The sequence below is a fragment of the Microcebus murinus genome, chromosome 1 (genome assembly GCF_040939455.1).
Source record: "Microcebus murinus isolate Inina chromosome 1, M.murinus_Inina_mat1.0, whole genome shotgun sequence".
In the NCBI taxonomy this organism is placed as follows: Eukaryota; Metazoa; Chordata; class Mammalia; order Primates; family Cheirogaleidae; genus Microcebus; species Microcebus murinus.
Genome location: NC_134104.1, coordinates 8,634,484 through 8,648,944, shown reverse-complemented (window position 1 = coordinate 8,648,944; position 14,461 = coordinate 8,634,484). Strand labels below are relative to the sequence as shown.

The 14,461-nt window shown below is 44.8% G+C and overlaps 1 protein-coding gene across 1 annotated transcript; it reads left to right on the top strand.

Annotated features, from left to right (window-relative positions):
* The first annotated feature begins 5,406 nt into the window (after positions 1-5,406).
* Positions 5,407-13,681, top strand: LOC105881309 (carbonyl reductase [NADPH] 3). The gene is made up of 3 exons (XM_012782932.3): positions 5,407-5,883; positions 7,354-7,461; positions 13,191-13,681. Exons 1-3 carry the CDS (start codon positions 5,595-5,597, stop codon positions 13,625-13,627), a joined length of 834 nt encoding a protein of 277 aa, XP_012638386.2. The 5' UTR covers positions 5,407-5,594; the 3' UTR covers positions 13,628-13,681.
* The last annotated feature ends 780 nt before the right edge of the window (positions 13,682-14,461 follow it).

Sequence of the window (14,461 nt, the reverse complement as noted above, 5' to 3'; positions counted from 1 at the left end):
GTCTTCATAAGAAGACACACAGACCCACAGTAGAGGAGGCACCTGTGGATCACAGGCAAAACCCAGGAAGTGGTCAAGGGAGACCTTTCAGATTGAGCATGGCTGACACTTTGCTGTCAGTCTTGTGGCTTCTAGAACTATGAGAGAATAAATTTGTGTTGCCATCAGCCCATACTGTGGAACTCTGTTGGGGCAGCCCTAGGGAACTCACACATATGCCATGCAGTGCAGCTAACAGAACACTAGGGGGCACTGCCTGGCAGCAAGTTTTATGTACAAAAGAATTACTGGGAGTTGACACAGAAATCCATAGGAAGAGTGTTCTCATACTTTTTGTAATGGCAAACAGGTTACAATTTATCACTTTAAAAAGTTACAACCATTATCATCTTGCTGAATAATTTGTGAGCTTTGCAGGAACCTGGCTGGGAGTCCCTTGTAAAGACCATCCTTGTCCTGCTGCTGTTTCACACATGGGAAGGTACCTGTAGGACAAATTCCCCCACAATTCCCCTTCCAGGAAGAGATGCATGTCTTTCATTTAAACAGACAGGGCCTAATTACTCTCCAAGGAGGAGGTATATTCCACTTACCAAAAACATATGGGAAAGGATGTTTTTCCCCAGTCTTGGCAACACTCTGCAAAGATAAGAGGCAAAAACAGGCTTTAGAACAAGCAGTGATGTGGGTCCCAAGGACAGGGGTAAGGGCCCCTGCACCCACATTTCCCAGCTCAGGTGCTTCACCAGCCTGCTGGGGGCCCTTCTCCAGCCGAGCAAGGGTGTGGCCAGTTCCTTTCTGGGCACGGAGCCCAGCCTTGCAGACACCACACACAAACTGGTTTCTACCACAACTGCAGGGAGAATATCTCCCAAGTCAGCAGGCTTTACAGCAAGCAGAACCCTTTCCCCAAGTCACTCTCCATATAGAGACCAGAAACCAATCGCAGGGTACCAAAGGGACAACCACCACGGTGACCTCAACGATAGCCATCACATACCTACTTCCCTGCCTGGTCCAGCCCTGCTGGGACATGGATAACCCCACCACCAGTGTTCAGGGACAGAACACACAGGGAAAGAAGGTGAGGCTGCAGTTAAGTGCGGTGGCACCACAGCGTCTGCCCTCTCCCTGCCACCTCCCATGGCACTCACAACCCCATTGTTGTGACTCTAATCCACTTCAAGACCCACCCCTGGGAAGGGGACCAAGAAGAAGAGGTGGGGAGTTACCAAGCTTTTGTTGACCTCTTCATGTGACTCTGGAACCTGACCTTAATCTTACTTTCAGAAAGACAAAGGGCCCCAGGCCTGCCCAGGCCTGCCCCTGCAACCCAGACGTCCTTAGAACATGGCAGGAGTCAGCAGCACTTCCCTTCAGGTGAGGTGCAGACAGGTTCTTCTCGTCCCCCATCTCTGCCCACGTTATCCGCCACAGCACATAAATTCTGGCAGAATCACGACTGTGCCTTCCCCAGCTCCTGTTATCCAGAGGATGTCAGTAAATGGCTGGAAACAAGTGAGCATATTGGTTTTAGACGGTTGTCTGCCTCCCTTTGCTGAAGAATATAATGACAGCAAACAATTATATAGTGTTACCATTTGCCAGTACTGATCTAAGCTTTTTAATACTATTAAATTACTTAATCCTTACAGCAATCACTGGAGAGAGGCACTGTAATTATTCCCATTTTACAGATGAACAAACTAAGACTCTGAAAGATGGAGAACTTTGCCCAAGATCACACAGTAAGTAGCAGAGCTGCAGCTTTGCAAGCAGGGAGCTCTCCACCCACCATCTGTTCACTCCTGAACACACCTGGTACCTAACAGGTGCTCAGGTAGTCACTGCAGGCATGCTGTGGACACGCAGCCCCTCACACCTCAACAGCCCTTTTAAAGGAGAAGACATGCCGTGATAGACATACCACAATGCTGGTGAAGCCTTTGGTTCTGACCCTAAGGATTTAGCAAACACAAAGGGATAATTGTCTGGCTAAGTGATAGCAAAGCCAATTATAAAAGAATCACAGCAATGAACCTGGCCAGAGCCCATGACTCTTCTGAATGTGTGCGTGTGGCCATGTAGGTGGCAGGAGCTGCATCAGGCACTGGAACTGCCCTGTCACTTCTGCTTTCAGGTGACACAGGTCCAGCTAGCTCACATTTTTCATGGGACACATGGCATCAGGCAGCTTTTTCCCTTGAATTCATTCTATCTACACTCTCAGGAATGTATCAAAATTTAAAATTTCACATTGCAGTCCTTGTCTTAAAAGATTTGCTCACAATTCCAATCCTTTGTGCAATGCTGTGCGTGCTAGCTACAAGTGAAAGGTGTTTACCCTCAGCTCCAGACATGAGGTGGGAATCCTCTTTTAACTAAAGTCACTTTCTATGGGTGCTGTCACAAATGACCGCAAACTTCATGGGTTAAGACAACAGAAATTTATCATCTTATGGTCTTGGAGGCCAGAAGTCTTAAAGTCAAGGTGTCAGATCTGTGTTCCCTCCAGAGGTCCTAGGGAAGGGCCCCTTTGCTGTCTTTTGCTGCTTCTAGAGACTGCTTCCTCCATCTGGAGGTATCTCTGACATGTTCATCTCTAATCCTCTTGCTTCCCTCTAACAAAGACCCTCACGGATACCCTTGACCGACCAGAATAACCCAGGAAAATCTCCCCACACCAGGATCCTAAATCACATCTGCAAATCTCTATTCCCATGGGCAGTGACATTCACAGGCTCCAGGGATTAGAAGTGGTCCTCTTGAGGGAGGGGTGCTATTCTGTCCACAATACCCTGAGCCCTTTCCAAACTCTTTCTCCTCTTTTGTCTTTCAAAGACCCCAGGCTCTTTTGAAGAATACCTCACTTTTATCCACCTAACCTGGTCACTATAACTCAATGCTCTCAAACTTTGCTGCACATTGGAATCACCTGGAGAGCCTGTACAACTCCCAGTGCTTGGGTCACACCCCAGACCAATCAAAGCACAACATTCTGGGGATGAGGGCCAGGTAGCAGCACTTTAAAAATATATATATCTGCAGGGATTCCAATATACACAGTTTGGGAACCACTAGAATGATCAACAGAATTTCTCCAAATGATACTCCACACCCCTTCACTGATGGGTGTGAGCAAGTGGGGGTGGGGGGAGTGTCACATTGTCTCAAGGTGTTCCGCATTGACTCCACGATCCCCTGCCCTGGAAGACTGCCATTCCATCAGGCCTATTGTCCTCCATTACAAACTCCAGCCTGTCATGTCCTTTCTTCTGTCCCCAGTGGCCACACTCCTTCACTATACTCCTCCCCTCACAAACACCCTCCACTCTGTCCTATTAGCCTGACAACACACCAACCCTCACACTTAGCCACTGCACCCTTGCCTGCACCAGCTGCTGCCAGGAAATCAGAGGCAGCTGACCCAGCCCTCCTGACCTTTATGACCACAGACCCTGAATAAGTCCCCAATTCAGCCAGTCAGTGCTGCCTAATTCCCTAATAACCTCACTTTCCCTGTCTGCAAAGTGGTTATTCTTTCCTCGAAGTCTCCCAAATGAAACCCTCTCAATGCTGACCTCCAATCTCTCACCCTTCAAAGAGATAAGACACACCCTCAAGGCCTTGGTTTCCCTAACATGCTTGCATCTGAACCCACACACTCTACCTTCCCTCTGTCACCGGAGAAGAGGTGCACTGCTCCCCAGGTCACACCCCACCTGGGTCTTGCATCCACCCACCTACTGTTCCCACGCATTGTGCTCTCCCTTCTTCCCTCGAATTGTTACCTCTCTGAGATCATTACATAAGAACATGCTGTAATATCTCTCCAGCTTTTGAAACTCTTTAAAAAGGAGTTAAGTCATGCCAAGGAAGTTCTCCAACCATATGGAATTAGGTTAGAAATCAACACCAGCCAGATAGCTAGAACATACCCACATAGGTTGGAAACGAAAAAACATACTTCAAAATACCCTTGGTAAAAGATATCAAAATGGAAATTAGAAACTATTTTGATGTGAATGAAATTGAAAACACAACATCCAAAGTAGTACTAAGGGAAATTTACACCATTTAATGCCTACATTAGAAAAGAAAAACTCTCAAATCAATGCCCCCTGCTTCCATAGTAAGAAACTAGAAAAAGAGTAAAAAAAAAATCTTAGGTGAGAAGAAGAAAGGAAATATCAGAACAGAAACCAATATAATCGTGGAGAGGGAGGAGGAGAAAAAGAGATCAATGTAATTAAAGGCCGATTCCTTGAGAAAAATCTAAACAATTGATAAACCTGTAGCCAGACAGACAAGAAAATATGCAAGACAAATTACTAATGTCAGGCACAGAGACGAAGTATCGTTATCAATATTAAAAGGATAATAAGGGCATACTATAAACTTGTGTCAATAGGATCAACAATTTAGATGAAATATACATTTTGGAAAAACACAAATTAAGCTCACCTAAGAAGAAATGGAAACCATGAATATCCCCCTCTATCCTTAAAATAGGGTTCCAGATAATCTTTAAGAAAAAAAGAACAAAATACTGGTTGAGGCACAGAGATCACAGCAAGTGCCCACCTTCCTGACCTCAGGTGTGGTCTTGGAAGAGAAGGTGGACTAGGGTAACAGAGGCGCAAGCAGTTCAGCCAGCTCTACCTGGGAAAAGCTGAGTCATAACAAGATCACAGTTCTCCCCAAGTCTGAGTCACTAATCAAACACACGGATTACACTAAACATAGATGGAGTTTTAATTTTGTGCCCACATTTTGACACGCCTTTGGGAATTTGTTTTCAGTTGGATTTGTTGGCAGGTACACACATCTCACTAGGAAGAAGACATATAGATCAATTTAGATCTATACAGATTATCTACCCTCCTTGGACAAACGTAAATGCAGATAATTTTATCATCCGTGGAAGTTATGTAAGGATCAAATTAAAAATTCCCTCTAAAGGGTTCCGCCCACAGTAAAAATTTCCTCGCACCTGAGGGCGCTCTGGGAATCAGTGCCACGCAGCCTGCCCACACCTGTTGAATCTACTCACAGGACACCTCTTTCTGAATTTCTCTTTAGCAAGCAAAGGGATCCATGTCCAGAGAAGCAGTTACTGTGTCCAAGTAATTTCACTGCATCTTAGGAAAAAACAACATTCGCATTTTGCAGTGGACGATGGGCGCACGACCAAGAAAATTACTCAGCTCTCGCTTTCCTCCCTTTGGGGTTCTCCCCAAACAATTTCTTCAGTCCAGCTGCCACGAATCTGCAGCCCTCTACTGACCCGTCGCCGTCGGTTTGGCTCCAAGGGAAGCACAGCTCCCTGGGCGCGGAGCCTGGACCAAAGAAAGCGCAGCGCGGGCAGAGGGCGGGCCCGGGAGTTGGGGCGTTACGAAGCCTTCAGGAACAGACAGCCCCTCCTCAGAGGGGAGGGACCGAGGCCGCAAGCCTTGTTGTCTAGGGCTCCCAGCGCTGGATTCCAGAACTTCCTCTGCGCGGCTGCTGTGACTGACCAGCTCCGCTGTGCGCGCTCGGGTGGTCCGAAGCCTGGTCGGTTCTCCACGCAGGTGCCCAGCGCGCCCCACCGGGCCATGTCGTCCTGCAGCCGCGTGGCGCTGGTGACCGGCGCCAACAAGGGCATCGGTTTCGCCATCGCGCGCGACCTGTGCCGTCAGTTCTCCGGGGACGTGGTGCTCACGGCGCGGGACGCGGCGCGGGGCCAGGCGGCCGTGAAGCAGCTGCAGGCTGAGGGCCTGAGCCCGCGCTTCCACCAGCTGGACATCGACGACCTGCAGAGCATCCGCGCCCTGCGCGACTTCCTGCGCAGGGAGTATGGGGGGCTCAACGTGTTGGTCAACAACGCGGGCATCGCCTTCAAGAGTAGGTGCGGGGACTGGGGACAGGACGTTCCCGGGGCGCTCCGAGGGTGGGGATCCGCGGCAGGGAGCCGCGGATCCCCACCTACCCACTGAATAATTGAGGAGGGCGGCGCGGGGCCCTGGGGATGCGCTCAGCTCTGGCTTCCCGCAGCGGGTTTTCCCTTTCAGTGATTCGCTGAGCGCCTGGCTGGCCGGGCGACAGACACAGCGCGCCCCGCCCGCCCGCCTGTGCGGGCCTGTTCGCTGCCTCGGGCCCTCCCTGAACTGTCAACTGCTATTTGCAAGGAAACTGGCCTCCTAGGAGGAGGCCACGCCCTGCCACACTCATCAGCTTTCTGTCCAATGCGCGAACCATTTTCTCTGTGAAGGGTCTCCACGCTCACTTTGGGCTTCCACCTTCCTTGAAAGGGCTCATTCATAGATGCCCGGAGGCGTTTGCGGGCGAAAGGAAGTGAATCGCTAGAACAAGATTAGCGCGCTCTTGTACATTAGCGGACTTCATAAGTTTTTTTTTTTTTTTTTTTTTTTTAATGGAGAGCTTTAATAGGCTCTGGCGCAAAGGAAGCGAGCCTTAATTTCCTCTCCCAGGGAGCTTATGTTTGTTATAATACATGCACGTGTGGTTTTTAAGGACATCTTTGGCGGGGGGGGGGTGTCTAGATTACGTATTCTAACTGCTAAAGTTACTCAGCTGCCACGTGCTGAGGGTACAAAGAACTAAACAGGCCAGCTTCACTCACAACCCCGTGGGAAGAACCTGGGAGACCGACCAAGTAAAATGAAGGATGGTGGAGCAGAGGTCTCCACCCGTACCTTTGGCCCGGGGTGCTGACGTTGCTGTGGAAGGGGACCCAGACTCCCTGCCGGCTTTCTCAGAGCTGGGGAGCAGGGGTGTTAAGTAGGGGATTACCACCCCTTGGAGCAGCCCTCAGCCATTGGCTAAGGGATCTGAGTAAATACCCAGCTTCCTGGACACCAGGTGGAGAGACTTGTGCGCCGGAAGCCCTTGCCTTTCAAAGTGTGGAAAATGGACCAGCCATAACCGCAAACCTGGGCACACCCTGGCACCGCAGAATCTCAGGCCTTACCGAATCAAAATAGGCATTTTAACAGAATCGCGGGGTACCTCCTATGTGCATCCCACTTTGAGAAGCAGTGATCAAAGCCAGGTGTTCTCAAAGCGCGGCTGGAGACGGGTAGCTGTAAGGTCACCTGGGAATTTGATAGAATTCTGAGCCCTAGCCCGGAATCAGGTGCTCTGCTGGTGAGGCCCAGAAAGCTGTGCTTTAACAGGCCCTGCAGGTGACTCTGATGCACACTAAAGTTTGAAAACCACCAACCTAGGGGGTTACAATTTGTTTTAAAGTTGGCTTCTTTTTCCTTTAATTAGTTGTTATGAGATAGGATCCACTTCGTTATATGAGTTTCAGAGGGAAATGTATGACTTTCTTTTTGTTTCTCTTTCTAAAAGTTGATGATCCAACGCCCTTTGACATTCAAGCTGAGATGACAATGAAGACAAATTTCTTTGCCACTAGAAATGTCTGCACTGAATTACTGCCGATAATGAAACCTCATGGTAAGTCCGGTGTGCAGCCTGTCACGTTGCATCCCTCATAAAGAGTAAGCCACATGCTCCCTGGAACAGGGGTGTCCTGCAGGAATCACCCAGAGGTATTATTTCTCTGTAGGGAGAAAAATTAAAAGCTGCCTTATTTTCTCATTGTCTGGTTTCTCATTAAAACATCTTAGCTTTAGTTTTCAAAGATATATATGATATATATCACAGTCCTCTTAGGATTCGTGTAATCAACTCAACCCTAGAATGATAGAATGTTACACTTCCCCAAAAGTCTCTTGCCTCTGATCAACCTCAGCGAGTCCTCCAGCTCTCCAAGGTGATGGCTTGTCAGGACTGGCTCATGTCAGGACTGGGCATAGTATCTGTTCTAGCATTGTGACTTTGCTTGTATTCCTTTCTTCTTGTAACCAAGCTTTGTCAAGCTGATTCAGAAAATCCAAAAGAAAATTTTTTTTTTTTTTTTTTGAGACAGAGTGTCGCTTTGTTTCCCAGGCTAGAGTGAGTGCCATGGCGTCAGCCTAGCTCACAGCAACCTCAAACTCCTGGGCTCAAGCAATCCTCCTGCCTCAACCTCCCGAGTAGCTGGGACTACAGGGATGCACCACCATGCCCAGCTAATTTTTTCTATATATATTAGTTGGCCAATTAATTTCTTTCTATTTATAGTAGAGACAGGGTCTTGCTCTTGCTCAGGCTGGTTTCGAACTCCTGACCTCGAGCGATCCACCCGCCTTGGCCTCCCAGAGTGCTAGCATTACAGGCGTGAGCCACCACCTCGCCCAGCCAAGAAATTTTCTTTATTAGGAACTATCTTGCCCACACCCCTAAGTATTCAATAAATAATTTTTATTACTTTTCCCACAAATATATTTATTGAGTGCCTACTATAACCCAGGCATTATGCTGGGTTTTAGGGGTACAATGGTGAGCACTGTAGACAGAGACCATCCATCTATGGAGCTGAGAGTCTAGAAGAGGAGACAGTCATTAAAAAAATCAGAATTATAAAATGACAACTGTGCTAGGGTAGGGGGATCACCTGCTTCCCTGAGGATTTTTTTCCTAAGAACTTAACTGTAATTCTTACGAATAACTCTGTAGTTCTTATTAGAACTGTGATTTTTCTTAATTTAACATTTTAAATAAGAATTATCTCTGAATGCAAAAATTTTTTAACCTAAAAAGGTGGATGGTAGGAGTTGCACTTGTACTCCTGTACTTTTCTTTATCAGTTCCTTAGTGGGATGGGATCTTGGAAAGCCTGCAGGTGCTAGTGGAGGGGGCCTTGGGTCGAGATGCACAGGTGGTGAGTACCCAGGGCCAAGAGGAGTTTTAAAATGCAAATCTAAGTAAATATAAATGCATAGCTTTAAAACTCCCCTTTGTACACAAATGGTGACATTTAGTATAATGTTTGCTACCTTGCTTTTTTCACTTCTTATATCTGGGGCTCTTTCCAGACTGAGATAAAAAAGACTTCTTTTTCTTTTGAGACAGGGTCTTGCTCTGTTGCATGGGCTAGAGTGTAGTGGCATCATCATAGCTTATTGCAATCTCAAACTCCAATCCTCCTACCTCAGACTCCCGAGTAGCTGGGACTACAGGCATGTGCCACCATGCCTACCTAATATTTTTAAAATATTTTGTAGCGATGAGGGTATGCTATGTTGCTCAGGCTGGTCTCAAACTCCTGGCCTCAAGCAATCCTCCTGCCTTGGCCTCCCAGAGTGATAGGATTACAAGGCATGAGCCAGTGCACCCAACCAAGAATGTCTTTTTACTAATTATCAGGAATCCTTTTCCCTGATGAATTTTAAAATCATAGAATTTGAGAGCTGCAAGGTATTGAAGAAACCTTGTGTTCCTACACCTCTACTTTACAGAGAGGGAAACTGAGGCAAAGAAGTACACACAGGTAGTAACAGAGCTGGAAATAGTATCCAGGTTTCTTGACTTTACTCAGTCACATTAAGATAATTGGTTCTAAGGAAGAAAGAATTATAGCATCAAATGATTATAATCCAAGCCATTCTGAAAGCTAATGGAAGGCACTGGGAAGAGTGGGATTCACTAAGAGGGAGTGAATCACTATGTTCATCAGTTCTCCCTAACATTACTTCCTAAGGTGAGAAGCTCTGGTTTACAACACATTGAAAATATTTGTGACTTTTCAATAAACCTCATGTTCACCCGGAGGGCAGAACACTGAGCATCATTGCCTTTTGATGTGTAGGGAATCACTTTCTCCACAAACAAGACTTATTTAAAAGACACTCTTTACTTAGCTATAAAGTATAACTTTAAAGAAAATTACATATGCTCCTCGACTTAAGATAGAGTTATGTCCCAATAAACTCATCATAAATTGAAAATATTTTAAGTAGAAAATGCATTTAAGAGAAGGCAGCAAAAATCCATGAAGAACACGGCACTTCTCAGAAACTCTCCAGGAAGCAATCAATAAGGAAATGGAGGCAGAGCAAGGCATGGGATGGTTATGAAGCCAAGAACTTGACATGAATTATGTCTGAATCTCCAGACCCTAGAAGACTGCCTGGTGTCTAATGAGGAAAACAAGGTGCAAAGAGAAAAAGCGACACATCCGTGCACCCAGAGGCTCGATTTGGGTGGCTCTGGAGCCTGTGCTTTCATGAGACTTGTCTCATCTGTCATTGTTTGCTGCACTGTCAGATTATTTTACATGTTTGGGCACTGCTGCAAAATGAGCTTTTTAGAAATCCTTCACTCTATGGAAAGTTTATAATATTGCTAATCCAAATTATTCTCTTTTTGACCTACTGAACTTTTGATATTTTTAAATTAGTCTTGTACACTAACCTACAATTTGTTTATACTTGCACAAGATCTCCCGTTTTCTACTTTTGAGGTTAGCTCATACATACAATTTCTTTAGTTACAAATGGTTAAACCCATTTATTTTCCATAAGGTCACCCTGTCTTTCATGGTGAACTAACTGCTAACAGCTAACCCATTGTGACAATAAGGGAAGTATTGTATTTTGACAGCATATTCCCTACAATATATTTTATTCTTACATTACAGTGTTAAGATTTTAGTAAAAACATTTGGTCAAATAATTGTATAAAAGGAATAGGTTCACATGTTCCAATGCCTTTTTTTATTTTAAGGTGGTATAAATTTATAGCTCCCCAAAAAGAATCCATCGGAGGATTTAATTCTGCCACACTCACAATTCCCATTTAATTTTTCATCTCTGAATTCAAGTCTTATTACTTTTACACATACCAGGAAATGTTTGTTGTTTCTTCCTCAGCAGGACAAGACTTTTTTCTGAAGTCACAGCAAGGACTTTTGTTCCATATGGGAAAACTTTCTGTAATTTAAATGGCTAGATTTTCTAATAGGAATTTTTTCATATCAAATTAAATGTTTCTTATGAAGAGATATTTGTGATTTTGTGGAAATGAACTCCTGACAAACAAAAAAATGCATTTAATTCACCTAACCTTCTGAACATCATAGCTTAGTCTAGCCTACTGTAAGCATTCTCAGAACACTTACATTAGCCTACAGTTGGGCAAAATCATCCAACACAAAGCCTATTTTATAATTGTTTTAAGTATCTCATATAGTTTATTGAATATTGTACTGAAATTGAAAAACATAACGGTTGTATGAGTACACTGGGCACAATTTCTAATATAAAGTCAAAACTCATAGGTAGAAGCATCTGAAATCGGGGATTGTCTGTGTTGTTCCATGCTGAGTAAATAGGTTAAGCAACTATTAAGCCACCAGGGGGAGCTACTTGCCTGCTCTTTCTAGAATGAGGCAGCAGGTGTCTCTGGACCAGTGGGGCCACCTGGACCTCAGCAGAGAGTGGTCGGAGCCGCCCTTCTCAGGGCTGATTGGACCCATCTGGTTGATGAGGCTGACTGTCACCCCCTAGCCTCTCTCCCAGAGGTGTGCCCTCAAATCAAAGGATTTTTCCCCTTAGGATTTTTATTTCCTCAAAGGCATAGCTTCTATAACTTGTGTTTTCCTTTCTTCCTTTCCCTTTAAAATTTAATTCCTTGCAGCAGCCAAATGATTGAGAACAGAGCTGTTTAGAATGTAATGAAGACACATCATTGTTGTAGTATTCCTGGCCAAAATATTGATGTGAATCTAATCATAAGAAAATGAGACCAATCCAAATTAAGGGAAATACTATACAATCATGGTCTAGGGGCTTCATAAAAAGGTCATTGTCAACTATCCTAGATTAAAATAGACTAAAAATATATGACAAATGCAACCCATGATTCCACATTGAACTGTGGATTAAAACAAAAACTACAAATGAACATTATCGGGACAACTATGGACATTTGAATATGGACTATTAGATAATAGTGTTATATAATGATATCTTGAGTGTGATCACAATTGTTATGTAGGGAAATGGTCTCGTTCATACACACACACACACTAAAGTATTTAAGGTGAAGTTTACAATATCTGCAACTTAAAGCAACAGAGAAAAGGAGAAAGGAAACTTGGCAAAATGTTAACAATTGGTGAATTTAGGTGAAGGGTGTATGGATGTTTATTGAACTATTCTTGCAACTTCTCTGTAGTTTTCAAATTTTTCACAATTAAAAGTTTGGAAAGAAATACATAATACCATTGGGGAGTGGGAGAGAGGAAGGAAGGAAAGAAATACTGAAGGGTCTTAGGAAATTGGGGGATATATGAGGTGCTAGTTTTCAAGGACAAAGTGAGGGTATCTCCATATGGGATTGGTGCCCATGAGAATGTCTAGTACAATGTACAGCACCCCCAAAATATGTACTGTGGTGAATGCCATTCAGAAAAATAAAATCGAATGATCCTATTGGATGTGCAGATAATCTTGATTCAGAATAATATGTAAGAAAAGAACTCGCCCTTGTTGTATAGTTTTTGGCCTGCATGTTTGTTTTTACAAGCAAAATTTTCTTTCTTTTTTTGGCAGAGATGGTAGAGATTGGTAGAGATTTTTTTTTTTGCTATGTTGCCCAGGCTGATCTCAAACTCCTGGCCTCAAGCGATGCTCCTACTTCAGACTCCCAAAATTCTAGGATTACAGGCATAAGTCACTGTACCTAGCCTCACAACGGTCTCTTTAGTATCCGTGAATTATTATCAACATGAACATTAATTCACAATTTAATGAATATGAATATATTAACCATGGACTAAAAAGTAATGAAATCAAAACCAGGATAGAGAATCAACCCACTCCATATAGGGAAGTGTCCATCATGAAGGACAGACAAGAGTAATCCCAGGTATTGCTTGGCCCTGGTTTGGGGCACTCAGGGATAGAAGTAGCTGCCTATGGCCCCCAGGAAATTGTGTAAACCTAGGAAATTGAGAGCTTTAGTCCTTAGGGCAAGGGTGCTGTCCCTCAGAAAGCAGGTTCATAAGCCCTTGGAGGTGTATGTGGTTTTAGAAAACTGCCTGGTCCCACCATACCCATCTCATGGAGAATCTCAATGGAAGGGAAGCCCATGTTCCTGATGGAGGTGTGTTCTTCCTCTTGGGAGAATGAGGGCCAAAAAATGGTTAAAACCCACTGTTGCACAGATTTTACACCTTCTAGAGTCACTTTTTTTGTTTTAATCAGCAATTAAACCTGTACCATGACTCACTTGTATGTTTGGTATTCAACCAAGGATTGTTTGTGACAAGCTTTCATATTTTTATTTTTCTGTTTCAGGGAGAGTGGTGAATATCAGCAGTTTACAGGGTTTAAAAGCTCTTGAAAATTGCAGTGAAGAACTGCAGGAAAAGTTCAGATGTGAGACACTCACAGAAGGGGACCTGGTGGACCTCATGAAAAAGTTTGTAGAGGACACAAAAAATGAGGTGCATGAGAGGGAAGGCTGGCCCAACTCAGCTTACGGGGTGTCCAAGTTGGGGGTCACGGTCTTATCAAGAATCCTGGCCAGGCGTCTGGATGAGAAGAGAAAAGCCGACAGGATCCTACTGAATGCATGCTGCCCCGGGTGGGTGAAGACAGACATGGCTGGGACTTATGGCTCCAGGACTGTGGAAGAGGGGGCTGAGACCCCTGTCTACCTGGCCCTTCTGCCACCAGATGCTACTGAGCCTCACGGCCAGCTGGTCCGTGACAAAGTTGTACAAGACTGGTGAATGTCTGCTTTGGCACTTAATGCATAATAAATACTGGTGCAATGAGTGAACGAATCCTGATGTTATGATTTGATTCTATTTCTGTCCTTGAGAAGGAATATCCATTAAAATCTCCCTGGGAGAAAGGTATCTAGATCCGGAATCTGGAGTTGAATGACTTTGCTCTGTCAAACTCTTCAGCCTCAGAGGAAGAAGAACACAGTCTAAAATTGTAGTAGGCATGGAGATCACCTGTGGTTACAAGAGATTGCTGGTGCCGGTCCCCACAGTTTCCAATTCAGTAGGTGTGGGGTGGAGCCCAAGAATTTGCATTTCTAACAAGTTCCCAGGTGATGCTGACATTGCTGGTCCTGGGATGGGGCTTTGAAAACCACTGGTGTAGTGAGTGGTCTCAGAGCCATGGAATTGGATCTCGGCTATTTTCCAGCCATTCTTTGCTGTTTCTAGTTTGTTGTAAGGATGAAGATTTATCCTCTTTACTTAGCTCTGCAACCTTCCTCCGCATCTCATTCTGTTTTGTTATATTTGAGTATCTTGTTATGGGTTTTTCTACTTACGAAGTAGTAGTCTAGGATCAGGAGGAATGCCTTTTTTCACTGGGACGTGATTTCTTTCCTGGTAGTTTTTTCAGATGGGTTTTTGTTCTAAGTTCCTTCCCAGAATGTTTGCAAGGTTGCCCTGCAACTTCTTTCATCTTGCTCATGTTTCTGCTTTGGCAACTTTGTCCAGACCATTTCTTTGCCCCAACACAGGCTCCTTAACCTGTTCACACCCCACCTGAGCTACATCCTGGGGTGATTCTTCAGATGACTCTCTGAGCCTCTTGTATAATCT